At 43.8% G+C, this 27,556-nt stretch overlaps 2 protein-coding genes across 15 annotated transcripts in view; one reads left to right on the forward strand and one right to left on the reverse strand.

Moving 5' to 3' along the window:
- Positions 1-23,422, forward strand: part of LOC115205088 (LIM and calponin homology domains-containing protein 1) — a 175,130-nt gene extending 151,708 nt beyond the window's left edge. For 8 of the 14 annotated variants that reach the window (XM_029770679.1, XM_029770680.1, XM_029770684.1 and 5 more), the window contains 19 exons: positions 828-866; positions 5,718-5,844; positions 5,956-6,116; positions 6,379-6,865; positions 8,012-8,347; positions 8,900-9,014; positions 9,309-9,439; positions 10,253-10,358; positions 10,592-10,672; positions 11,340-11,371; positions 11,952-12,074; positions 14,985-15,077; positions 17,203-17,367; positions 17,701-17,798; positions 18,019-18,183; positions 19,508-19,591; positions 20,196-20,304; positions 20,735-20,837; positions 21,185-23,422. In XM_029770679.1, the coding sequence (XP_029626539.1) occupies positions 828-866; positions 5,718-5,844; positions 5,956-6,116; positions 6,379-6,865; positions 8,012-8,347; positions 8,900-9,014; positions 9,309-9,439; positions 10,253-10,358; positions 10,592-10,672; positions 11,340-11,371; positions 11,952-12,074; positions 14,985-15,077; positions 17,203-17,367; positions 17,701-17,798; positions 18,019-18,183; positions 19,508-19,591; positions 20,196-20,304; positions 20,735-20,837; positions 21,185-21,210 (2,581 nt within the window). In that variant the 3' untranslated portion in view covers positions 21,211-23,422. The remainder of the gene's footprint in view (positions 1-827; positions 867-5,717; positions 5,845-5,955; positions 6,117-6,378; positions 6,866-8,011; positions 8,348-8,899; positions 9,015-9,308; positions 9,440-10,252; positions 10,359-10,591; positions 10,673-11,339; positions 11,372-11,951; positions 12,075-14,984; positions 15,078-17,202; positions 17,368-17,700; positions 17,799-18,018; positions 18,184-19,507; positions 19,592-20,195; positions 20,305-20,734; positions 20,838-21,184) is intronic. The other 6 variants (XM_029770681.1, XM_029770683.1, XM_029770686.1 and 3 more) reach the window with 6 other exon arrangements.
- Positions 23,423-23,509: 87 nt separating this feature from the next.
- On the reverse strand, positions 23,510-27,126 carry LOC115205089 (paired mesoderm homeobox protein 2B-like). Its single transcript, XM_029770694.1, has 3 exons — positions 26,517-27,126; positions 25,679-25,866; positions 23,510-25,299 (listed from the first exon to the last, which is right to left on the reverse strand). The coding sequence occupies exons 1-3, from the start codon at positions 26,755-26,757 to the stop codon at positions 24,868-24,870; spliced, it is 861 nt and encodes a 286-aa protein (XP_029626554.1). The 5' UTR covers positions 26,758-27,126; the 3' UTR covers positions 23,510-24,867.
- Between the last annotated feature and the right edge of the window lie 430 nt (positions 27,127-27,556).

Genomic DNA, 27,556 nt, shown 5'->3' on the forward strand with positions numbered 1-27,556 from the left:
TCAAAAACGACACTGGCAGTAGTAGAAAATATGTCTTTTCGCTCTCTGTATGGCAGACATATGACAAATACATACAGCCCATTAAACAATATATTTGCTTTCCATTTCATAAGACCTCTCTTCACTGGGTCTCCTGCTTTCTTGTGGCCAGTCTTAATAGGACCACAAGCCACATTTTCACTCACACCCTTCCCAACATCAGAACTCCAGCTTTAAAAGCTCTCTGTGACTCTAGAACTTAATCCCAAACCCGGTTAACCCAAACCGCCGATTTGGGTATCGTGGTCGCAAAAGTTGACGAACCCCAGCTTTGAAGATGGGTTATGAGCAGGCTAATAAAAGATGCATGCTTTTATTGATAGTTTTGTTTTAGACTGCGCCATGAGATCATTTCCATCTCCGCCACACAATATGCTGTAGAGGCCTATATTAGTGCAGTGAATTCAGTGATTTTTCTCCCAAGTACTCAGCTAGCTGTATTTTTGGCTAGAGCGCCACCTTGTGTTCAAATGGACACTTTTTATAAATTTGGATCTGCAGATCTTGTTGTCTTTTAAATAATATTAAACCTACAGTATCTCATTAAGCATTCATGCTTGTTTACTAAGAACTCATACTGTTGTCAACGGTAACCCATACAGTTCATTAAGCCTTAAAGGTGTTTTCAACACACCCCCTATATTCCATCACACTTTTTTACTATTCTCATGTCTGTATATATTGCATTGTGTAGTTGTGGGCTCATATCTGTATATATTGCATTGTGTTGTAATTTTGTGTTTGTTCATTAGTGTTTGTGCTCTTTCTCCATGTCTCTGCTTTCGTAGATTCAGTCACAGAGCTGCTAGTGTATCAGATGACCCAGAGTAAGTGGTTCTTTGTTACCCATTCGGACGCACATCCCTGCCCTGCTAAACCACACCTGCTTAGTATGCACAGATCCCTAGAGCCCAACCTCTAGACATTTCTAGTAGATCTGTAAGGAGCTGATAGGTTTAAGCAATATGGTAGAAACTCTGGCCTTACTGGACTTGTAACCATATTACACCCATCCTATCCGTTCAGATATACGAGAAGTGGAGAGGGACTAGAGGTTGACTTTAAATGTGTTTCTAACCAGCTTCTGTTATCTGCATGTCTCACACTCGCACACACTAAAGCAAACGATGGAACTCAAGACGTGCTTCACCGAGTCACTTTGTCTCTTCTATCCTTCAAGGGTCTAATGTGGAATGGGATGTACCTATATCGCTCCCCTGTGTCTTGTGGAGAGCTCATAGTCTCGTAAACCCGACCCTAGGCAACAGCAGTGACAAGGGTCCGGTTTCAGTGACGGACTCTTTTGGCAACTTCGCTAAGGGTAAAAAAAAGACAGACAACTCTCCCCCAAAAAAATCACAAAGCAGACATGCCAGAACATTGCGATTTGAAAGCAAAGTTTGCAGGCAAAACCTTTGCAGTGGATTTAGTTAAGGTAGTTGATGCAAACTAGCCACTTGTGAAATGCACTCATTAATAACAACCTCCATGATCTCCATCTTGATAGTTACTATTTTTGTATTTTATTCAAGCGGGTAAGGTAGTGACATAGGCAGAGGACGTAGTTCCTCTATGCCAAACTGTTTAGTACTGTTACCTACAGACGTGTGAAGCGGGAACATTAGAAAATGGTGGCAGGCAACATGGATGTCTAGAGAGACTAGAGAGGTGACCATATGATGCATGTCGCATAGACTCACACATAAGGACATGGACCATCCCTGTAACGCCACTGTACGAGGATCTCACTGTGGTTGTCAAAATAACACCTGGGTCAAATACTGGCGGAGTATGTCTTTGATGCTCTGCGCTGTTCTGTTGTATAGATAGGCTTCTATATATACAGTGAGCTCCAATAGTATTGGGGCAGTGAACATTTTTGTTGTTGTTTTGTCTCTGTATACAGCACTTTGGATTTGAAATGATACAATGACATTACAGCACTTTTTGTACATAGCTCCCCGTTTTAGGGAACCGCAATGACTATATGTAGCTTGTGACTCTACAAATGTGTTAGATGCTTTTGCTGTTTGTTTTGGTCAACCAAAACAAAGAGAATTTATCCCAATACTTTGTACAAAAAGTGCTGTAATTTCTATACGGTTCAACTGATATGGATTTTTTTTTAAATACCCTAAAATTAAAGAATCAATACGCAGGAATCGCTCCTCCATTTCCTGGTTGTTAGTAGTTCTAATAGTTTGCCTGATTTTAGTTTATGTGAGAGAACAAGCAAGTATAGTGTAGATAATCATTGCAACATCTAAACCACTGTGCAATAGTGTATTTTCCATAACCAAAAATATTGTCTTCAAATCAAATTGTATTGGTCACATACACGTATTTAGCAGATGCTCCAACAGTGCAGTAGTATCTAACAGTTCACAACAATACACACTAATCTAAAAGTGAAATAATGGAATGAAGAAAGATATAAATATTACATCGAGCAATGTCGGAGTGGCTTTGACTAAAATACAGTACAATAGAATACACTATATACATATGAGATGAGTAAAGCCGTATGTAAACATTATTTAAACGTTATTAAAGTGACAAGTGTTCCATTATTAAAGTGGCCAGTGATTCCAAGTCTATGGATATAGGGCAGCAGCCTCTAAGGTGGATGGTTACGTAACCGGGTGGTAGCCGGATAGTGATGGCTATTTAACAGTCTGATGGCCTTGAGATAAAAGCTGTTTTTCAGTCTCCCTGTCCCAGCTTTGATGCACCTGTACTGACCTCGCCATCTGGATGATAGCGGGGTGAACAGGCCATGACTAGGGTAGATGATGTCCTTGATGATCTTTTTGTCCTTCCTGTGACATCGGGTGCTGTAGGTGTCCTGGAGGGCAGGTAGTTTTCCCCTGGTGTTGAGTTGAGCAGACCGCACCACCCTCTGGAGAGCCCTGCAGTTGCCGTACCAGGCAGTGACACAGCCTGACAGGATGCTCTCAATTGTGCATCTGTAAAAGTTTGTGAGGGTTTTAAGGGCCAAGCCAAATTTCTTCAGCCTCCTGAGGTTGAAGTGGCACTGTTGCGTCTTCTTCACCACACTGTCTGTGTGGGTGGACCATTTCAGATGGTCAGTGATGTGTACTCAGAGGACCTTGAGGCTTTCCACCTTCTCCACTGCAGTCCTGTCGATGTGGATAGGGGCGTGCTCCCTCTGCTGTTACCTGAAGCCCACGATCAGCTCCTTTGTTTTGTTGACATTGAGGGAGAGGTTATTTTCCTGGCACCACTCTCCCAGGGCCCTCACCTCCTCCCTGTAGGCTGTCTTATCATTGTTGGTAATCAGGCCTACTACTTTTGTGTTGCCTGCAAACTTGATGAGTGGCCACGCAGTCATGGGTGAACAGGGAGTACAGGAGGGGGCTGAGCATGCACCTTTGTGGGGTCCCTGTGTTGAGGATCAGCGAAGTGGAGGTGTTGTTTCCTACCTTTACCACCTGTGAGTGGCCCGTCAGGATGTCCAGGACCCTGTTGCACAGGGTTGGGTTGAGACCCAGGGCCTCAAACTTAATGGTGAACTTGGAAGGTACTATGGTGTTGAATGCTGAGCTACAGTGAATGAACAGCATTCTTGCATAGGTATTCCTTTTGTCCAGATGGGATAGGGCGGTGTGCAGTGCGATGACGATTGCATCGTCTGTGGATCTATTGGGGCGGTAAGCAAATTGAAGTGGGTCTAGGGTGGCAGGTAAGTTAGAGGTGATATGATCCTTAACTAGCCTCTCAAAGCACTTCATGATGACAGAAGTGAGTGATATGGGGCAATAGTAATTTAGTTCAGTTACCTTTGCTTTCTTGCGACAGGAACAATGGTGGACATCTTGAAGCAAGTGGGGACAGCAGACTGGTAAACACTCCAGCCAGCTGGTCTGCGCATGCTCTGAGGACGCGGCTAGGGATGCCGTCTGGGCCAGCAGCCTTACGCACGTCTGCCACGGGGAAGGAGAGCCCACAGTCCTTGGCAACTCCACTTTGTCTCTGTACTGACCTTTTGTCTGTTTGATTGCCTTACGGAGAGAATAACTACACTGTTTGTATTCGGCCATATTTCTAGTCACCTTGCCATTGTTAAATGCAGTGGTTCGCGCTTTAAAAAAAAATCTCCTATACACTTCCTGATGAACTCAGTCACCGTATCCGTGTATTCACAATGATATTCTCAGAGGCTACCCGGAACATATCCCAATCCGCGTGATCAAAACAATCATTGAAGCATGGATTCCGATTGGTCAGACCAGCGTTGAATAGACCTTAGCACGGGTAGTTCCTGTTTGAGTTTCTGCCTGTAGGAAGGGTGGAGCAAAATGGAGTCGTGATCAGATTTGCCAAAGGGAGGGCAGGGGAGGGCCTTGTAAGAATTTCGAAAAGTTGAGTAGCGGTGGTCCAATGTTTTCCCAGCGCGAGTACTACAGTCAATGTGTTGGTAGAACTTCGGTAGTGTTTTCCTCAGATTTGCTTTGCTAAAATCCCCAACTACAATAAATGCCGCCTCAGGATATGTGGTTTCCAGTTTGCATAAAGTCCAGTGTAGTTCTTTGAGGGCCATCGGGGTATCGGCTTGAAGGGGAATATATATTTTCAGCTGTTTTCAGCTGTTTGATGCTGGTGTACAAAACCAAAAGTAAAAGACAAAAAAATAATAATTAAAGCTGCAATTTGTAACTTTTTTGGCCAAATTCACATTGAAATATTTAAAGACTTATAGATCTGTCACTCTCATTGAAAGCAAGTCTAAGAAGTGGTAGATCAGTTCTATGTGGGCTATTTCGATGCTTCCTGTTCTTATTTTTCATTTTTGCATTTCTAACTTTCAGTTTTGCACACCAGCTTCAAACAACTTAAAAAACAATATTTTTGGTTATGGAAAATATATGGTTTAGATGGTACAATGATTCTCTACACTATACTTGCTTGTTTTGTCACATAAACTGAAATTAGGCAAACCATTAGAATTTTAGCAACCATGAAAAATGGCAGAGCTAGTTCTGCATAGTGCACATAGAACATATCTACAGCTTCTTAGACTTGTTTTCAATGAGAATGTCAGATCTATAGCACACATTTCTATATGAATTCGGTCGGGTAGCCCCAAAAAGTTGCATATTGCAGCTTTAAAGCTGAGAGTCTGCACTTTAACCTCATAGACATTGCATCATTTCAAATCCAACGTGCTGGAGTACAGAGCCAAAACAATACTTTTGGAACTCACTGTATGACCTTTTGAGAGCATGTTGCTTACATGTGGTTATAATCTGCCTTTATTAGCGTTATCTCTGGTGCCTTCTGTTTTGCGTGGTTCACAGTATAATACAAACTAATGTATACAGAACAATAATATCCTATAATATAATATTTGTGGTAGCGCAGTGAGATGTATTGTCAGAATAATAATGAGTTCCTTTTGGGTTTTGTTTATTTACATTTGAGTGGACCACTTCAGTACCTATAGAAGTTGTATCCGTAAAGCGTTTGACCATCCAACCTGTTTGACCTCGACCTTTCCTGGCTGAACTACGACAACTCCAGAGCTCCAGAAAACATCTTATGTGCCTGGAAATAAAAATTCATATTTGTCCATACCGTATGCATGACTTTTCTCCTAGTAAATCTCTTTATAACTCCTCCCCCTCTCGTGTCTCTTTTCTCTCCTTTCTTTTTCCCAGGAGTGTGAGTATGATTGACATGCGCTGTGAGGAGGACGCCAGCTTGCCGCACCACAGCCAGGTGCGCCACGAGCTCATGCACAACCAGTACAACATGATGAAGGAGGAAGAGGACCACTGGCAGGACGTAAGCACTCACACACAAACACACACACACACACACACACACATACTAATACACTTACACCCACTCACTCACACATTCATGCACTCATACATTGACGTGTCTGTGTGTTAGGACCTAGCCCGGTGGAAGAGTCGCAGGAGAAGCGTCTCCCAGGACCTGATCAAGAAGGAGGAGGAGAGGAAGATGATGGAGAAGCTGATGACGGGCGAGGGAGGGGCCATTTCTCAGAGGAGGAAGAGTATCAAGACCTACCGGGAGATCGTGGAGGAGAAGTAGGTCACAAGGGCATTTTAGGTCAAACCCTGGTTTCCATATTGTTGGTTGCCTCAATGTACAGTATAGCCCTATACCTACTCTCATGTTTCTTATATTTCTTATCGCATCCTGGCTTCAACCATTTTTTTTTATTGCTTTTAAGTGCATCAGGGGATCAGTAGCAATGTACAGAAATGTTTCAACAATGATGCTTTCGTCAGTGTGTAGCCAGTCACTTGGCCCCTGTCTCACCTTGTCCTCCCGTGTCTCCTTCCCTAGGGAACGTCGTGAGAACGAGCTCCGCGAGGCCTACCAGTCGGCCCGCACCCCTGAGGAGGCGGCGTTGGTCCTCCACCGCTACGCCCAGCGCTTCACCATCAGTGAAGCGGTGCTGGAGCGCCTGCAACTGCCCAAGCTGCTGGACAGGAGCGTCTCTGAAGATCCCACCACTGCCACCAGCACACGTCTCCCCCTCACCCCCACCTCCCGTTCTCCCAACTCAACCTCCCCGGAAGAAGATCCAAATGGTCCTCTGAAGTACCTGAGGCAGCAGTCGCTCCCGGCACCCAAGTTTACCGCTACCGTCGAGGCCCAAGTGGCGGGGTTCCCCCAGGGTCAGTCTCATCGCCCCCGGATTCAGTCACGCACTCCTGAACCAAACCCCTCTATCCAGGCTGCCTCGCCTAAATCTGTTCCTTTGCTGACGCCCAAGCCTTACACCCAATCCAAGGGCACACAGATGCTGGCGGGACCCAAGCCAGGCAAGGTGAGGCACAAAATGCAAGCTAATGGAGAAAAGGTTTTATCAGTGTTATCACTAGTGTATTTTACTATGTGTGAGCCAGGGTTCAAATTACCAGGGTGTCGTGGGGTTTTTTGCACTCCCATGACAAATCAGGGCAGCTTCCAGAAGTGTTACGTTACTAACAGATACTAAGATACGGACGTCCCCTGAAGTAGTTGGAACGTTTTGTTCAGCCTAGTATTTCCCAGGGCACACTGAAATGTATTGTGTTAAATGGTCCCTGGTCTTGGCATTTACATTAGAATAGCAGACAGAAACCATGGCGATTGGGTGTCATGTTTTCAGACAGAAGGATAGGAATCCCATTTCCTTTTTCTGCGAAGTCGGTTGTGACGTCTCAATTTAGCACAACAGGGTGTTCATTTTCATCCGTGGAGAGCGATTTGCCAAATGGACCTATTCCAAAGGAAGTTGACATGTTTTTCGGTTATTACGGGAACAAACCGGCGAGCCACTTCTTTCCACTTTAGTGGCTGGAATGTCTTATTTGGAGCCGAGCGGAGCCTCCGCCTGAATGGGGGGGCTCTGTTCCGTATTGACTTAAAAAGTTGACAAGTAGGCCCTCTCAGTATGAAGTGGTCTCCAGGCAGACAAAGAGGGCCACACAGACTGAGGGGTGATTGTGGGTAGTGAGTCCCCCTCCATTCAACAACCCCCCCCCCCGTGCGTCTGGAGTTAGCACTCGGCGCTCCTCACACATACATTACAGCCTTTCATTCAGCCCCAGCATGTTATCAGGAGCTAGCTGAATAGCTAATAGGCCAGAGTTAACATACATGAGTTCTGGTTTTATTTACAACATGGGGCAACTTCTGGTCTGGATGGTCTGGAATAGAACTGTCTGGTCATATCGCGGTCATTGCTGTGGAATGTGGTATTTGGGATGTTTCACCCCAGTTGACTGTTCTTGCATTACTGTCTGATGGATCTTTTTGGTGAGGATGCAGTCACACTGTCTCAAAAATGGGATTTTTGTGTTTGATTTTTAGATTGAAATGCGTCTTTGTGGAGTGTGCATGTGTTCCTGTGTGCCCACATATGTATGCGCGCGCTGTATGTATGCGCATGCATGTTTGTGTTCTTTAAGCCTTAAGTCTGTGCACTCAGGTGGACGGCTTGCTGCGAGTGAACGGCAACATGGGAAACGACGAGGTCGCCGCTCCGGAGAGCGACGGAAGAACCTCCCCTGGACGGTTCTACCCTTCCACTGCCACGCCTACAGCCTCCTCTGACCCTTCCGACACACCCCCATGTGTGGCCACTCCCCCACCCACGCATAGCCCCTCCCCCAGGGCGAGCCCATTAACAGCCATGACAACTGTAGCACACGGTGGCACAAGCGCCGCAGTGTCACCTTCTTCAGTGCCAGGAGAAGGTGATGCCCAGGAGAAGAGTAACGCACAGGAGTCCATCCCACCTAGCCGGCCCACCTCACTGCCCTCGGTGAGGCTCCAGTACATGCAGCCAAGCTTGCTTTGTTTCTCTGAAGAAAGATATAAGTTATCAAAAGGGTGGTCATTGGATCCAAGGGTCTGAGTAGACCACACACCGCTAGCAGCATTGTAGCCACAGACTGTTAGCGCCACAGACTGTTAGCGCCACAGACTGTTAGCGCTAGCTGTCTAGTCTTTGTTTTTGAAATGTGTAATGAGCATAGAAAGACGGATACATGTAAGGAATTGGCAACACCTTCTAATTTTGAGAAATAAGCATCTTCTTCGCCAGGTAGGCCACTTGATTTCAACATCTAAACAAAGTGAACAGGCATGTTGTTCAAACAGTTGGAGTCGGACAGGAAGGTGTAGCCGTAACAACATAAGTCTCGGAAACTGTTAAGTGAAAACCCACATATAAACCAGACCTGTGTGTTGTTCTTAGTCTGCATGCAGTCATAGATAGGATAAAGCAACATTGAGTCAGATAGGTCAGGACTTCAACAAAAGGAATGTGGAGGATGCGTTAACAGAGCATTTCTTCCTTTGTCTGTCCCTACAGGAGCTGCAGAGCACAGAGAGCATTGCGGAGGCGGGAGGCAGGTCTGCTGCAGGCCCACTGAAGGATGGGGAAACCAACACAGCAGCGGCTGCAGTACAGCCATCTTCAGCTACAGGTCTGTTCCTACGGGTTACCAAGAATGCCGGTCTAACCTCTGATACCCTGACACCTAGTGGTGACCATTTCTGTTGTTTTGTAACCCATCCAATCCTTTTGCTCTTCAATATTAATGCTAGTCATTTATTACTCATTGTCTGACTTGAAAATGAACACTTTAAGTTATTAAACCATTTATTCAACTTGGTCTTCCTGTGGTTGAAGTCACGTTATGACCCACTGTCTGGACCTGTACTCTGATGCAGAACCTTGCTATGATGCAACTAAACATGTGTCTCTGTTTTGTTTAAAGAGTCACAGCACGCTACCAAGGAACAAACAGAAGCGTGTACGAATGCCACAGCGATCAGACAGAATGCCACAGTCCCCTGTCCTGTTCAATCAGAGCACGCAACACAGCAAGCTCAGCCAATGACTGCACAGGTGAGATCACCTACCAACCAATCAATGGCCCCAATGCTCCAAATAGTCAATCATTTGTGCCCTGCTTTACCTCAAGCACACTCTTAGACGTAAAGGAGCCTGAAAGAACCTTTTGGGATTCTAAAAAGGGCCTTCGAGAAACTCTGTGTAAAGATTCAAACCTGAACCATTTTGTGATGGGAGGGGTTCAATAGAGTACCACAGTATGAGTCATAATACCCATAAAACCTAGCAGTCAAAAGGGAAATGGTTCCAATCGTTTTTTCCACCGTTCATTTTAAAAAACACTTAAAATAAGGGCAGTGTTTCATGTAGGCTTACTCTGGTTTGACATTTTGATAACCGTGTAAATCTCTCTAGGACAAGGTGACTTTTATCAATATATTCGCCTGTATCTGAAAGCCACGCCCCTACTAAGCCATACCTCCAGTCCAGGGTTCCTCCATAGAATTAGTTGTGACTCGAAGAACCGTGGATATCTTCAAGGAACCCCATTGCTAGTCAATGGTTCATATTTGCACCTTTGGTTCGATGGAGGAACCATTAATGTTTCAAAGAGCGCAGAAGCCTTGCCCAGAAGCCTTGCCCAGAAGCCTTGCCCAGAAGCCTTGCCCGGGAGGGTGCAGCAACATTTAACTTTCAGATGGAAATGCATTATGTACAACGGGCATGATTCTATACTGTGTAGAATAGGGTATCGCATAAGCTATGTAAATACAATTTATATCTGCTACATTCTAACTAAATATTTTGAATAGTCTCCTGGTCATGTTTTGATCATTGTGTTTATGACTTTTCTGGTTCTGATCTTAGGTCAGTGAGCCCAGCCTGGAATTGTCTCAGAGTGCAGAGGAAGTTGCTGCCTTGGCTGATCCAGGACCTGTCAGAAACAAACCGCCATGTGAGGCACCCACAACAGGTAATCAAAATCTGTTTTCAGATGAGAATGAACCTCAAACTACCTTTTCCCAATAGTCTTTATTGTACGCAGCCCTTTCACCTCTGCTATCACACACCCCAACTCTTTTTTCCCCCCTTGGTTCTCCAACTGGCACTCTGTGTTTTTGCTTTATATCTCTCTATCTATCCCTTCCTTTTCTTCTCCTCACCCCCTGCCTCCTTCCTTCCCCCTCCTTCTCGCTTGTGCTGTAGAGCTGGCTAACAGTGCCAGTTTTCCACCAGAAACCGGCAACCCTAGGTTAGGCCTACGTTGGGAGTTCTTCGCCCCACCAGGTAAACTGCTCACTGAATAGTTGGGCTTGCCTGTAACCCCCGTTGGAGTTCACATACTCATACACTGCGCAGGGTTTCCCCAGTGCTTCCCCAGGGGCTGGGGGACAGCATTGGAAACCCATTTCTTCAATCTGTTTTTTTTTTTACTGTTTTTTTTGTTTTCGTTTATTATTGGGTGTCCTGTCGATCCCATTTGTATTTTACATGAAGTTGGTATTATAATGCTGTAATTACTACATTAACAATGTTAATACAACAGTGTTACAAGTGTAACTACCGTGCCACTGCAGGTATAAGAGCAACTTCATGTAAAGTGTTACAGCATTGTTGAATGTTCCCTTTTGCACAGACCATCTCCAAAATGGAAACTGGAATTGTTAGCTCCTCAGTAATTAAAAATACCTCACAGCTCGTAGTTTTTTTAGCAACTCAATCTTTAACTTTATACCTTATCACCTTGATTTGTTCCCTGCCATCTTTCACTTCATTCCCTAATTCCCCATGACATTCATTATGGAAATAGCTTTTTCCATGTGTTCACACAAAGACAGCATAGTTACCAAATGAGATGATAAAAATGTCCATGTCCACTCAGCATCAGTTCCTGTGTTTGAAAGATGTTTGTTTTCTAACCGTCTACTTTTTTTACTCTACTTCTATTTCATAGAGGGGGAAGAGCCGAAGCAGGGTAAAGTGCCGGTAAGTAGGTTGTAACAGCTCCTATAGTTTTTCCTGGTTGAGTTCTGAAGTTTAAAAAAACATTGTTTCTCATCTGGTTGAGCCAAAATGTGTTCATTAGGCCACACGTGAAACAAAGACAAGTGTTTCTTATTGGGCAACTTTAGGTGGCTCCCCGTTTCACTCCATTTCAGAGAGTGTTCTTCTGTTTTCTGCCTACTGAGCACAATCCTTTTGTTGTTTTTGTAATATCTTTAGGACCTCCCTAAGACCCAATGATTGATTGGTCATTCTTCATTGGCTCAGCCTATTGAATGAGGATGATGTACAGAGTGCCCAGCGTTGCTTGTCTCCTTTTCCCTTCATCCCCTCATCTCTCTTTTCTCTCTCCTTAGTAGGACTCCTTTGGCTAGCATGGAAATGGTGCTGTGGTAGATCAACTGTCTGTCTCCTCTCTTCCCTATTTGTGGATATGTGTGTGTACTTCGGTTTGTGGGTTGGCGTATGTATGCATGCTTGTGTGCACAAATGTGTGTGTGTGTGTGTGTGTGTGCGTGTGCGTGTGTGTGTGTGTTGGTGAGCCTCGAATGGGCCCTATCAGGTCACTCAGGTGTCATCCCCGGTAGTGATTCAGGCTAAGCGGGGTGACCGCTGGGCTTGGGACCCAGATGAGGAGCGAAAGCGTCAGGAAAGGTGGCAGCAAGAGCAGGAGCGCATGCTTCAGGTAGCCTGAGTTACGCTACTAAAGACAGAAACGCTAAGCCTGACTTAGCATGCTAAAGCTAGGCCTGAGTTAAAATGCTGCAAAAAATATGTTAACAAAAGCTGATGTTCTATTGACATTAGCAAAAGCTAGGCCTGAATAAGCCTGCTGTTTACTGAATATAGGGTCTTCAGCCCCAGTTACATTTACCCAAAGCGGGTGCTTATTAGCTTGCAGCCACATTTAAATGAACCCCAATATTGCTTTGGCATCTGCCTGCTCTGAGTCTGAAGTCGAACCTCCCATCTGCTACTCACTGCTATGCAGACAGCGGCCACACGTCAGCAGCATTGCACAATAAACACTGTGTGCTATAAATGTCCTGCATCTCACATTCCCTCACCAGATCCCCAAATCTGCCGCCAGTCAACCTCACACTCCTCCTCTACCCACCCACCATAGGATGTGTCTCAATTCTCCAAAGTAACATTCCTTTATCCTCACATCCTCACTATATTCTCAGATCTGTACAGAAGAAAGGGAGGAGATGAGGAAAGAAAGCCATTTAGACTATTGAGATCCACCCACAGGGTTTGGCTTGGCTGATGCATGAACCCTTGTCACCTTTGACCCCTAAACACCCTTGTCACTGTATGGTGTGTCTGTTGCTTTGGTTGGCAGCTTTTTGATGGTTTGTATTTTCTCTCATCTTTACATGTTTCATCATGCATGCTGTGTTTGTGTATGCCCACTTTTTTTCTGTCACATAATTAGCCCATTTTTCTCAATGGTGCTTCCGACAGACCTGAAGTAAGTTATTTATTAAGATGAAATCCAATGTGAACGGATAGTTCACCTCAAAGTCAAAATTGGTCCGATGTTTTCACATTTCAAAATGAGCCTGAAGTTGAGTCTTCTATATTTCACACCATCTGTTGCGGAGATCTTTCGGTCCCACTTTAAACGAAGTACAACCTATAAAGGCTTTATGTTACACTGAGCAAAAATATAAACGCCACATGCAGCAATTTTAAAGATTTTACTGAGTTACCATTTATATAAGCAAATCACTATTGAATGAAATTCATTAGGCCCTAAATCTATTGATTTTGCATGACAGATATGCACATGTTGGTCACAGATACCTTAAAAAAAAGGTAGGGGTGTGGATCAGAAATCCAGTCAGTATCTGCTGTGACCTCCATTTACCTCATGCAGCTCGACACATCTCCTTCAAATAGAATTGATCAGGCTGTTGATTGTGGCCTGTGGAGTGTTATCCCTCCTCATCAATGGCAGTGCCAAGTTGCTGGATATTGGCGGGAACTGGAACACGTTGTCGTACACGTCGGTCCGGAGCATCCCAAACATGCTCAATGGGTGACATGTCTGGTGAGTATGCAGGCCATGGAAGAAATGGGAAATGTTCAGCTTACAGGAATTGTGCACAGATGCTTGCGACATGGGGCTGTGCATTATCATGCTGAAGCATGAAGTGATGGCGGAGGATGAATGGCACGACAATGGGCCTCAGGATCTCGTCACGGTGTCTCAGTGCATTCAAATTGCCATCGATAAAATGCAATTGTGTTTGTTGTCCGTAGCTTATACCTGCCCATAACATAACCCCACCGCCAGCATGGGGCACTCTGTTCACACCGGTCAGCAAACTGTTCGCCCCCACACAACACTGTACACGTTGTCTGCCATCTGCCCGGGATTCATCCGTGAAGTGCACACTTCTCCAACGTGCCAGTGGCTATCGAAGGTGAGCATTTGCCCACTGAAGTCAGTTAGGATGCTGAACTGCAGTCCGGTGAATTCTCTGGTGAGTTCGACGAGCACGCAGATGAGCTTCCCTGAGGCGGTTTCTGACAGTTTGTGCAGAAATTCTTCAGTTGTGCAAACCCACAGTTTCATCAGCTGTCCGAGTGGCTGGTCTCAGACGACCCCACAGGTGAAGGAGCCGGATGTGGAATTCCTGGGCTGGCTTGGTTACCGGTGGTCTGCGTTTGTGAGGCCGGTTGTACGCACTGCCAAATTCTCTTAAACAACGTTGGAGGCGGCTTATGGTAGAGAAATGAACATTAAATTATCTGGCAACAGCACTGGGGTACATTCCTGCAGTCAGCATGCCAACTGCACGCTCCTGCAAAACTTTAGACATCTGTGGGGTTGTGTTGTGTGACAACACTCCACATTTTAGAGTGGCCTTTTATTGTTCCCAGCACAAGGTGCATCTGTGTAATGAGCATGCTGTTTAATCAGCATCTTGATATGCCCCACCTGTCAGGTGGATGGATTATCTTGGCAAAGAAGAAATGCTCACTAAAACAGGGATGTAAACACATTTCAGTTCATGAAACATGGGACCAACACTTTACATTTTTGTTCAGTATACATAAAGCCTTCATAAGCAATACATAAATGTTTCACAAATGATCTATAACCGGGTGTCATAATCTACAAATGGTGTATAAAGGGTGACATAACAATTCCTACTGTACAGTCAATGTCCGTGCCCCTGTGAAACTCTAATTAGCATAATAAACAAATTCCCATTCAAATCTGTCTGTTTAAACTAGAGATATATGTTGCATAGGCTGTGTCTCAATCCACCTCATCCGGCGATGTCTGCCTTCCGCATCTGTGGTGGAAGGTTGCAGAGCTGCAGGGCTGTTTGTCAGACCAAGAGAGGGTTAGCAAACATGCTAAGTAGTTGCAAAGTAGCTAAAAAAGTAGCAAGTAGTTGCAAAGTTGCTAATTAGCTAAAATGCTAAAGTTGTCAGTGATGAGATTCAAACACGCAACCTTTGGGTTGCTAGGCGTTTGCGTTATATGTTTGACCTACCACTTTACTTTTGTTTGTCTCAAATCTCTTCTTGTCATTGTTGATGAATGTATGCCGTCTCTCGTTGCCAACGACAACAGGAGAAGTACCAGCGTGAGCAGGAGAAGCTGAAACAGGAGTGGGAGCGAGCGCAAAGAGAGGTGGAAGAGGAGGAGAGGCGGTACCATGAGGAGGTGTGTGTGTGTGTGTGTGTGTGTGTGTGTGTGTGTGTGTGTGTGTGTGTGTGTGTGTGTGTGTGTGTGTGTGTGTGTGTGTGTGTGTGTGTGTGTGTGTGTGTACTTGATGAAGATGGCAGGGTTGAGTGTGTATTTGCAGTGTTGGGGAGTAGTGAACTACATGTAGTTCAACTAGTAATTCAACTACATTTTGCAGTAGCTTGTTGGTAGTTAAACTCAATTCTAGATTGTGTTTTCTGTAGTTAATCAAAAAAAATGCCATGTAACTAACTACTGGAACTACACTACTTTTTTTGCTAAAATAAATATGAGTGAAGTAGGCAATCATTTCCTTTCTTGTTTGGCATCAGTCCTGCCTAAATCTCACTTGAAACATTGTGTTTGTGTTTAACAGGCTAAATGACACATTCTGTTAACATATGACCCCAAAGTGATCTGTTCTTGTACTTTTGTGTTCTATGACATTTCAGATTGACATAAGATAATTTTTCTCGAAGTAATACTTTTTCAAAGTAACTTTAGTTAAGTAATCTATCTTCTTCTTAAGGGTAGTGTGAAGTAGTCTGTAGCTTGGTAAGCCACAGTGCCTTCGGAAAGTATTCTGACCCCTTGACTCTTTCCACATTTTGTTAGGTTACTGCCCTATTCTAAAATTGATTAAGTCGTTTTTTCCCCTCATCAATCTACACACAATACCCCATAATGACAAAGCAAAAACAGGATTTTATACGTTTTTGCTAATTTATAAAAAATGTCAAATGTAAATATGACATTTACATAAGTATTCAGCCCTTTACTCTTTACTTGTTGAAGCAGCTTTGGCAGCGATTACAGCCTCGAGTCTTCTTGGGTATGACTCTACAAGCTTGGCACACCTGTATTTGGGGAGTTTCTCCCAATCTTCTATGCAGATCCTCTCAAGTTCTGTCAGGTTGCATGGGGAGCGTTGCTGCGCAGCTATTTCAGGTCTCACCAGAAATGTTCGATCAGGTTCAAGTCCGGGCTCTGGCTGGGCCACTCAAGGACATTCAGAGACTTGTCCTGAAGCCACTCCTGCGTTGTCTTGGCTGTGTGCTTAGGGTCGTTGTCCTGTTGGAAGGTGAACCTTCACCCCAGTCTGAGGTCCTGAGAGCTCTGAAGCAGGTTTTCATCGAGGATCTTTCTGTACTTTGCGCCGTTCAACTTCTGTCATGTGCCTTTTACTGAGGAGTGGCTTCTGTCTGGACACTCTACCATAAAGGCCTGATTGGTGGAGTGCTGCAGAGATGGTTGTCCTTCTGGAAGGTTCTCCCATCTCCACAGAGGAACTCTAGAGCTCTGTCTGTGTGACCATCAGATTTTTGGTCACCTCCCTCACCAAGATCCTTCTTGGCGGCCAGCTATAGGAAGAGTCTTGGTGGTTCCTAACTTCTTCCATTTAAGAATGATGGAGGCCACTGTGTTCTTGGGGACCTTCAATGCTGCATAAATGTTTTAGTACCCTTCCCCAGAAGGGTACTAAAACACAATCAATACAATCCTGTCTCGGAGCACTACGGACAATTCCTTCGACCTCATGGCTTGGGTTTTGCTCTGACATGCACTGTCAACTGTGGGACCTTATTTCGACAGGTGTGTGCCTATCCAAATCATTACCAATCAATTTAATTTACCACAGGTGAACTACAATCAAGTTGTAGAAACATCTCAAGGATGATCAAGGGAAACAGGATGCACCTGAGCTCAATTTCAAGTCTCATAGCAAAGGGTCTGAGTACTTATGTAAATAAGGTATTTCTGTTTTTGCTTTGTCGTTATGGGGTATTGTGTGTAGATTGCTGAGGATTTTTATTTTTTTCTCAATTTTAGAATAATTTCTCAATAATAAGAATAATAACGTAACAAAATGTGGAAAAAGTTAATGGGTCTAAATACTTTCCGAAGCCACTGTATGTATGTGACTGCTGACTGAAAACAAACTTGTTATCACCCTATCAGTGTCCTCCCACCTTTTCCCTACAATGACTCTTTCCTGCATTCTGCCCTCCCTCTCACCCTAAATCCCTCCCTCCATCCTTCAATCTTCCCTCCTTCCCCTCCCCCTTTACCTCCTCCCTCCCTCCCTCCTTTTCTCCCTCCACAGGAGCGCAGGATACTAGAAGAGACTGTGGCCCCCCTGACCCCCCTCTCCTGCAACTTGCCCTCACCCATCCGGGGTGACGCCCCCGCGCCAATGGACCCCCAGGACACCATCGTCCGGTCGCTGGCCGACTGGGAACGGAAGCAGGAGCTGCTGGAGAGGCAGGGGGTGAGAGGAGACGTCATGTTGGGTTACCTTTGGAATCAAGCTAACATTTTTGAATTAGCCATTTTATTCAACAGTAAATATCTGCAAAGAGGCAATGTGTTTTTTGTTACACTGGATTTTAAGGTAATACAACTTGACACAGTTCAAATGCATTATACTCAGTGTATGAGTAGGGACGTGGACTTCACTAATCCATTGAAATTGTGAACTAACCGTTTGAATTTATTGAACAGCTAATATGTCCCGTAAGGCAATATGTTTTGTGTTTCAGTGGATTTTAGGGTGATCGTAACTAACCCTTTGAAACTGCCTTTATCTCTCTTCATCCACCAGGGGAGCACAGAGAGTGTGGAATGGAAACGACAAGACAACGACAGGAGTAGTGACATCAGCACAGCGTCCAGAGATGAAAGCCTGAAAACAGCAGTTAGGTCAGTCTGAGAGCGTGCGTGTGTGCGTGCGTGTGTGTGCGTGTGTGTGTGTGTGTGTGTGCGTGTGTGTGTGTGTGTGTGTGTGCCCTTGAACCCTACAATGGGCGTGAAAATAATTACTTTCTATTTATTATCATGGCTCATTAATGACAAATGTTTCTTTTTTTGTACCCAAACTGAAACTAATCAATCATTTAAGCAAACAATCAATCGTCCACAGCTCGATCAGCCAGAACAGCAGTCAGACAGACAAGCTGACTCCGAGTCTGAAGAACGGTCAAAGAGCACCACCCGTCATGGCCCAGCCCCCCAACAAGAAACAACATCCAGAGGTCTTACTAGACTGCACCAAACCCAGCCAGCAGACGCCCTCTCGGGACAGGAGGTATGTGTGGGTGCGGAGGGATGTGGGGTGGGGTGGGGTTAGGGTTGCATGCGTGAGTGAGTGTGAGTTTGTTCTATCATTCACAGGCTAATATACACTCTATCATGCAGAGAGGTTTCTCTTTTTGTTTTTAAGTTAGTTTATTGAATGCTACTCCTACATCTTCTATCTGTTTGATGGACATGCCTTTTACCCAGATGGCCTTGCCTCACTGTCATGATAAACTGTTCATCTCAAACCACCCACTCGCCACTACCAACTCACTCGGAGGGCCCTCCGTTGTCACGTGCTGCTGACAAAACTCCGAGGGTGACTTCCAGAGAGGGGTCGAGGGGATCAATAAAGCCATCAGCATTGGGACACACTGGTGACTTGAATGATGCAATTCGTGTTCTACTTTTAAATAATAAAACAAGCATAACATTTAAATGAACAAGTCCAGCCTATCGTTTTACAAGACGTAAAGCTCAGTAACAGTTAAACATTTCATTTGGGAGGTATTTCATCTGTTACGTGTCAAGACATAAACAAATTCACGTGGCATGTAATTAGGCACGACTCTCCATTATGTTGTTCTGAATTGCACATAATTCCAAACACATCACGGTGCATGTTGGGATAGCACTTTGCTCTGAATTATGCAGCCTTGCTGGCTTGGCTGAAGTGGCTATCGCAGGGTCTAATTATCCCCATGCACCCTTGATAAGTTTTACTCCGTCAGCTTTGGGGCACTTGTGTATATGGCGGAGGCACACGTGAATGAGCAAATGGAGGGCTGCGGGAAAGGGAGTGATTTGGGATTCAGTGAAGGCTTTATAGATTAATGACAACAGAGATGATATATTTACAAATTCACAAAAAAAGGTCCCTTATTTATAATTGTCCAACCAATAAAAATGTAATTTTTGTTGTGGTTCAAGAGATAAAAAAAATCATAAAATAACCTACTGCCTATAGTGCGAATTTGTAAAATGCAGCTGTATTGCACACTGTATGGTCAACAGAATTGGCAACAACATCTGTATTTTCACCTATAACAGTGTTTCCCAACTCAAGTCTCAAAGTTCCCAACAGCACACATTTTTGTTGTCACCCCTGACAAACTCACCTGATTCATCATTGAGGGCCTGATTATTAGTTGACGAGTTAAATACGGTGTGCTTGGGGTACTCGAGGACTGGAGTTGGGGAACACTGACCGATTGAACCTCAACATTGCTTGCTTAGCTCCCATACTTTTGATTGGTCCAATTCATACTAATGGATTCAATCATGTCCATGTTGCTAGGCAGGTCATCACGTTGTATGTTGCTCTTCATCTCCAGGTGTGGCTCTATTGAAACCATGGGGCCCAGTCCATTAAAGTCACCCACCACATGCCCATCCGACATGCCTCCATCTCCAAACAGGTATTTTGACACGTGTTGACATATTGTACACCAGAGGGCGCCAAACTCAGCTCCTTGAGACCACTCACTGCTGCGTCTGTCATCTGTTAGATTGAGAAGGACGTTGAACTTGCCGCAAGTGCAAGGTTTGATCTCTGTGAAAAGTAGGGCAATCGTGTCAGTTCTATGGAAGACGTTTCTGGTATCTCGAACTGGTATAACTGAGTCACATATACTGTAGTAGTAGAGCACGCACCCTCCCGAGTGGCGCAGCGGTCTAAGGCACTGCGTCTCAGCGCAAGAGGCGTCACTGCAGTCCCTGGTTCGAATCCAGGCTGCGTCACATCTGCCTGTGATTGGGAGTCCCATAAGGTGGCGCGGGGTAGGCCGTCATTGTAAATAAGAAATGTTTCTTAACTGACTTGCCTAGTTAAATAAAGGTTACACATGTGGAGTCATATGCTTTTACTACAGTATGTGCGAGTCAGGAGGAATCGACAAGCCTCAATCCCTAAATGTTCCATTCACTATCACTGGACCGTACTTCGTTTGGCAGCGCGGTCGTTCAGTTTTGTGCTGCTCAGTTGTCAATCTGTGTTCATCTGGACCATATTCTCCCCTGCAGGTCGGTGAGCGGTAAGAAGCTGTGCTCCAGTTGCGGCCACCCTCTGGGCAAAGGGGCGGCCATGATCATTGAGACCCTCAGCCTTTACTTCCACATCCAGTGCTTTAAGGTCAGTATCACGCAGGCAGGCTGTGTTAGGTCAGCACCGTATCGTCACAGCACCACATCCATCCATAGGTAGTAGCCACAGGGCCATGACTAATGCACTTGATGATGAATTTCAGTCCAACCCGTAGACCCCCCCCCCCCCCCCCCCCCGATTCCCCTTGTTGATCTTTAAGGATAGTACAGGGGCAAGTAAAATGTCCCACCCAACCAATCAGAAGGCAAGGTGAAGGATTTTCCATATTGCTTAAACCTTTTCGAATCCTCTCTCATCAATACTTTAACCGATGCCGCCAGCTTTGTCAGATCAGCGATTACTACAAGGAAGTAAGGAAAGATTTATGCATTTTCAAAGTATTCAAACAAAGCCTATGTCTTACTTTGCTTCCACCTTCCTCTCCCTCTTTCTCGCTCTCTTCCTCTTCACCCTGCAGTGTGGGGTCTGTAAGGGGCAGCTGGGTGACACCGCCACAGGGACAGACGTGAGGATTCGGAACGGCCTCCTCAACTGCCACCAGTGCTACATCCGCTCCCGCTGTGAGTCACACACACAATCACACTCACATCCCCGCTTACACACACACACACACACACACACACTCACGGTTACACACACACGTATACATCCTTGCATACACATGATCTCGCTCTCTCTTTCTCGCATACACACCTTTGTCTTCCTCGCTTTCACATGATAAATCGCTACATCACACGCTGATTCATTTATTTCCCTTTTCACAGTATTCATTTTGCTGATATAGGAGTATCATTTACCAAATTGCCTCAGAGAAATACATGTATTTTTTCCTTAATCCAATTGAATTATGATTATCATCTATTAGAGAATGTACCGTTGTGCTTATTATTGCTCTATTTCATTTCAGCAGCCGGCCAGCCAACCACATTGTGACGACATTGGGAAAGCACAAGGATTACAGAGAAACTGTCTCCCCTCTTCCTTTTTCTCCAGTAATCGACATATATGTGTGGAATGTGTCTTGTCTGTCAAGGCCTATGTTGGGATTTTTGCAATATCTGCAATTCACATCCCATGACTTTATTGAAATGGGCCAAAATATTCCTGTCCTTGGAAAATTGTGTGCGCATTGAGTATTAGTGACTGATCGTAGTAGCCCTATGGATTATATTGGCCCTGTATGATTACTGCTCAGAGGTTCTCATTTCCTCGTTTCTATATGCACCCGCAAGCCCTTGTGAAGATGGTGGCCATTTTGATTCTGAGCTCTGATACTGTAATTTGGTGTAGACAGTACGACAGCCTCCATCACTTCCAAACTGAATAGGAAACTCCTGAAAATACCAATGCAATGAAATCCAACAAACTGAGTTTGGGACTTAGACTAAATATTTGTTAATAAGAAAACCTTTTCTTTGAATCTCTTGTATGGAGGTTGTTAGATAGGCCTTATTAGTCTTTCATTTGTAACTTCAGCTTTTAATTTGTTCCTTAAGAAGGTTGTCAAGATTTCGAATTAAAGTGTCAAGTATTGTAATAGAAGTGCATTCCATTTTGATGACTTGAGGTCTTTAGAGGTCATTTCTTGATGGTCAGCAAAAGTCTTAGAAAAGCCAGATTTTTCCTCCTGATTTAGATTTTTGCTGAAACCACAATTAATCCAAACTCTGGTTTAAATTCTGTGAGTAAAATTGTTTTTCTGCCTTTCTTATATTTACAGGAAGCTCGAAAATTGACTGTTTATCTTTTATTTATTCCCTATTGCTTTAGTAGCCTACTGGATTTAAAAATATACCGTGCTGTTACTAGGATATACATTACAGTAACATCAGCACTTTGGCCTGAAAAGGTCATCCTTTTCTCTCTTTCTTTGCTCGAAACAAATATCCGCTTACAAAGTTAGATGTACTTGATTTTAGAGCAATAACAGGAACTGGTGCATGTGAACTGGTTGCGCTTGTGGAGGTTAACAATTGTCATTAGTACGGATGTATGCTGCTGTACTAAACCATTCGGTTTCCTCTTAACCAATACTCTTTAGGGATTTCACGCTTGAAATGTCATAAAACATGTGCCTTAGGTAAACAGGCGATTGCACACGCCAGGGAAGGCTACCCAATTACGGTGTCCACTTAAGTATGACCGGTAAGAATGGGAGGTGTTTGTCCATTTGAGTATGATTGGGTAGGTTAGGAGGTTTTTTGTCGAAATAGTGCTAAATCACAGAGGACACTGCACCGGGACTTAAAATCGCCCCACTCCAATTTTTTTGTTGTTGATATATCCCCCTTTATTTTTTGCTCATGTCATAGCCTACCAAACCTTCCATTGTTTTCTCATGATTTCGTGATTTGCAGTGATAGTCTATACAATTTAAAATGGAATTTAGAATATATCTAAGACATATGGTGGAAATATTTAATATCAGCCCATTGCAACAACAAAAAATGCCATTGTTTTTTAATTGTGTTTCCAAATGTTTTTATTGTATTATAATGAGTCTATATGCCTCTCTATGCCCTGTTGACAGTGGTGACGATTTTGGTAAATGCTCAGCAATAGAAAAAAAAATTCAACACACACAAAAATAATCATTAGGCCTACTTGTTGCGTTGTGAAATTCTGGCTAAAATGTTCTTACCAGCAGTTGCACGTGAGTAACATTTGGTTGGATATAAACTAAAGACCAGTGCCAACAGTTTGAGAAGTTATACCAGTTGTGGATATATGTTAAAATGGACGTAGGCCTATTCCAAATCATTTGCTATGTCGAAATAAATCCATAGCTTACTCTTATATCGGATGTATGATCCATTCTCAAATGTAGCTTACAACTTTGCCCGTCTGGGTACATTTTTCTGACATACTGTATTTTTAAGCTTCGGTTCTGATTGTGTCTTTTTTACTTTTACTTAAGAAATGAATAAATCTCGGCTAATTCTGCAGGGGGGGCATCTTTGAGACAGAAATATCGATATTGTCTTAGCAGGATGAATAGCTTGGGAATTATATTTTATGTCTAAGTTCTGTATTTATTGTAATATTCACCTGAACACTATCCGAATATAGATACATGTGATGTTCAAATGCAATGGCTTTATAGTATACTGTATGTTTATAAATAAAATGTAACAAAATAAATGGACTTGTGGGTGTCTGTAGTTATACGATATTATGAAGTAATGTGCAGCATGTGGGCGATTCGGCTCAGCTTGTCAGAAAGCGTGCTTTCTAGCGGGATGCGCTGTCCGTGGTGCTGAAATCAATCCCCAGCCATTAGAGTGGGCAACGGCCGCCAGAATGGTGGCTTTCAGTGCATTAGGTGACTTATATTATAGATGTGCATGGTAATACATTATATTATAGAATCCATGACAAAAGTTATTAAAGAATGTGATTTAATTTGTGAGAACCAATATGTGAATTTGACATGGATTAGGGAATCAGAAGATAATAGCAATTTATTTGCGAATTTGGTTAACCTTTTTTTAATATGTTCTATGCAGAATAGTAGCCTAAGGTCTTTGCTTACATTTTGTCTAAAGATGTACAAAGAAAAACATGACAAAGCAAATTTGATTATTATTTTTATCATCAACAACCATTTCAATGGTACACCTGGAAAACTATGTGAACATGTAGAAATATTTCCTTCTTAAATATAAGCATTCATTACCTACATATAAATAGCTTTCAAATCCTGGACAAAACATGTTACATTATGCTCACAAAATGGGGGAAATTATTATAAAATTGGACAGAAAAGACAACATGCAAATAAAAATGAAATAAATACAATGCTTGCATCCATTCCCTTTTTTTTACGCAAAATAAATTCGCCAGTTGTAACTTTGTAAAACATCAAAAAAGACTGTGATTCTACAAGGGGAGTATGGCCTATGGTCAACTATAGGATACAATAATACATATTAACACTATACAATTTGAGCCACAAAAACACAGCCTTAGAAAGACACACAAAACAATTAGGCCTACTTATTCCTGTCAGCAGTGAACTGTTGTACTTTGTGCCTTTTTTTTGGAAATAATGCGTGTTCATTTGATATCAACAATTGAAAAAAACTACATTCTTCATGAGCCCTGAAACAGTGACGTATAGGCTACTTATACATAGCAAGTTGCGTCAGGAAATGGACAAAATAGTCTATGTCTCATTCGATAATAAGCAGAGATATTCGATATATCAAACACCTTCAGTCAAATCAGAATGTTGGCAACTTTAAAAAACAAAAAAAACAAAGCAGTTGTAGCCTACAGTGTCCGATATATTTTGACATCTGGTCCTATGATGGGACTGCGTATGAATGCGCAGCTGTTAGTGGTTACTTGAACCGGACAGTTATAAGTGCAGAATGACCACAATACCAGACGATAACCGAGAAGAAAGGCGTGAGGCAAAAAAATAAAAGTAGTAATCTTCATCTTTTTACAACTGCGGTTATGATAGGCCTATCAGTGTCCTTCTGTCTGTCTTGTAACATCCCTCCTTCCACGACTCAACACTCCTCAGTCACCGGAGTCAGTAAACCATGTTTCTCTTGTTGATTTTGTCAATGGGTCTCCGCTGTATTAGAACATGCTTGTCTTTACTAATGTAGCTTTGGCTCCGTTCTGTCTTTGCAAAGAGGACAGTACGCTGGCGAACGGTCCGCCCAATGAGTCCGGGATAGAGGTGATGGTGCCGGGGGCAGAAGACCAGCCTTGACTCGGTGTGTTTCCACACATGCCGGGAGACACTGATGTCTTCCCTTGGTCCACTTGTCCGTTTCCGCTGGAAATGTTGACCTGGCCACTGGTTGGACTGGGCCCGCTGCAGTTGGACGTTGGGACGGGGTTGGGCCCTGGTCCTCCGGTGCTGTCAGGATCGGTAGATTTGGTCTCTTTACTGTCCTCGTCCCTAGAGTCCGAGTTCTTCCCGGAGCCATTCTTGGCAGCTGCAGCTGCAGCAGATGCCGCGCGCTCTTGCTTGCGGAATTTGGCGCGTCGGTTTTGGAACCAAACCTTTACAACGAAAAACACGACCCAAAAGATTTAGACAACTGATAGTGAGCTTTAAAAAAAAAAATGTCATTAAATGAAATACCTACTGTATATGTAAATGACTGAAACCATTGTCATTCTGTCAATATTGGATGATGCAATATGATACTGTATCCGCATATTGACAGTCGGAAAACAACCGTCAAATGTGTAGTTATTCACATATAAGCACACAACAGTGTCAGCCTAGGAGTTCTGTATGGACCTGATTTGGGCAAAAGTCGTAATAAACCAAATACAATTATTTTTTTTAACCCCAAAATAATAGTAGGGAGCCTTGTTCGTAATGACTCGAGTGCACTTGGGTGAGGTGAGGATAGCGCCGGATAGCATAGCCTACCTGTACTCTGGCTTCAGTCAAATCGATTTTGAGCGCCAGCTCTTCTCGTGTGTAGATATCCGGGTAGTGGGTCTCAGCAAAAACCCTCTCGAGCTCCTTGAGCTGTGCGCTGGTAAAAGTGGTCCGAATGCGCCTCTGCTTTCTCTTCTCGTTCAGTCCGCCATGATCCGTAAAGAGTTTGTAAGGAACTGGGGGGAATAAATGTCAACGTTAAACTTATTTGCATTGTCAATAGCTATAGAGTAATAGAACGATTTGATCATGCGTAATTGCAATGTTGTCCGTTTAAAATCAATCCGAATTAAAATGATTCTGTTAAATCGGGTTATATTGTTATTGTATTTTATAATCTGTTAGATTTATTGTGGATTAGTGCTAAATTGAGACCAGTGATGAAATGTAATGTGGTTAATTGTAATGATAAACTAATTCTTGCTTTGATATTGGGGTTCAAGTTTGGAAACGTGTCATAATGTTGCCATCTGTCCCGGTAGTTGCTATTGTAACTCCAATTCCGTGTCAATAATGAGCTTTAGTCTTTGGTTATCTAATTATTTTCGAAGCTTTATGTCTCATCGCAAAGTAAATACATTATGCCTATCATTTTGGCAGCTTAAGATAATTTTGTTGGCGGTTTGGGTGTGACTGGTATAGTGTAACCCCGTAACTGAATTACCGATTGCCTGCAATCGCTTCTAACGTGATAAATTATTTCATTTGTGTAAGCAAATTTCGTTTGGTAAATACTAAACACATTTCCATTTTCAAATGCAATCAAGACGTCCTATATACCCGGGTAGAGAGCGTGGAGTGGTGGACAAAGTTGGCGGTTGCTTACCTGCAGCATACGGGCTGCTTTGGTGGTCCCGCAGGGTCCCCAGACTGCAAGACCCCGGCGTGAGCGACGGGCAGCCGGAGGTAGCCCCAAACGTGGTCCTGATCGGATTGTACTGAAACCCACTGGCTTGACTGCACGAGCTGAAGTCCGCGTAGGCTGATGCCAAGCTTGACGTGTCCATCCCGGCCATACATGACTCGTAGGCAGAGGAATTTAAGTAAGAATACTCCATTTTATACATTTGAAAAGGCTCCGTGGATAAAGAAAGCAGCACTTCCCAGGAAAAATGATAAGAACGCGAGATATGTTGGGGAGAAATGAATTGCTTGGATTTGACTGTTTTGGAAAGAGGCTAGACCGTGGGTAGATGTGCACTGCTCGGCGCCTGCTCCAAAACTGGCCTCCTTTATAGGAGCTTCGCCCTGTTTTATGAAAAGCCCCCTAAGAGCCGCCTAGCCTCAGGTCTCTAGAGCATATAGTCCTCATAATAAACTTGGCTCTTTCCGCTTGGACAATAGCAAAGCGTTTGGTCTTATTGCTAGCGCTTTTTTACATGACAATAACTCATCAGTCTATTGGGCTGGCACTGTGGGACCGCGCTGTCCAACCTCCCTATCATTGATCCCCTGCATCTCTAATTAGAATTTAATACCACGCCATTACGAGCCAAGCCCCCCCCCCCCCCCCCCCCCCCAAGCGCGCTATCCACCTCTCTCCTTTCTAACCACCATCTTGCCCTTTAATTCAATCACACCACTTGGAAATAATGAAAGTTGGGTGACGATTCTCCCTGATCCAATTTTCCCCAAGCTTTTTAAGCCTTTTAACCGACCGTATACCTTGGGCAGAATTTCAGATAGTATTCCCCTTCTCTCTTCTTGCCTTTTGATCACACTGTTTTGCACTCTTTCTTGGCTAGAAGTACGGATGCCTGAATTCTATACCTTGTAAGAATGTTAGCTCGTGCGTAATTTTACGACAAAGGTAGATCTCAGGGGCGTATGAGATCTGTGTTGTTGTTAAATGACACACCATGTAAC

Source organism: Salmo trutta, chromosome 13, assembly GCF_901001165.1.
Source record: "Salmo trutta chromosome 13, fSalTru1.1, whole genome shotgun sequence".
Taxonomy (NCBI): Eukaryota; Metazoa; Chordata; class Actinopteri; order Salmoniformes; family Salmonidae; genus Salmo; species Salmo trutta.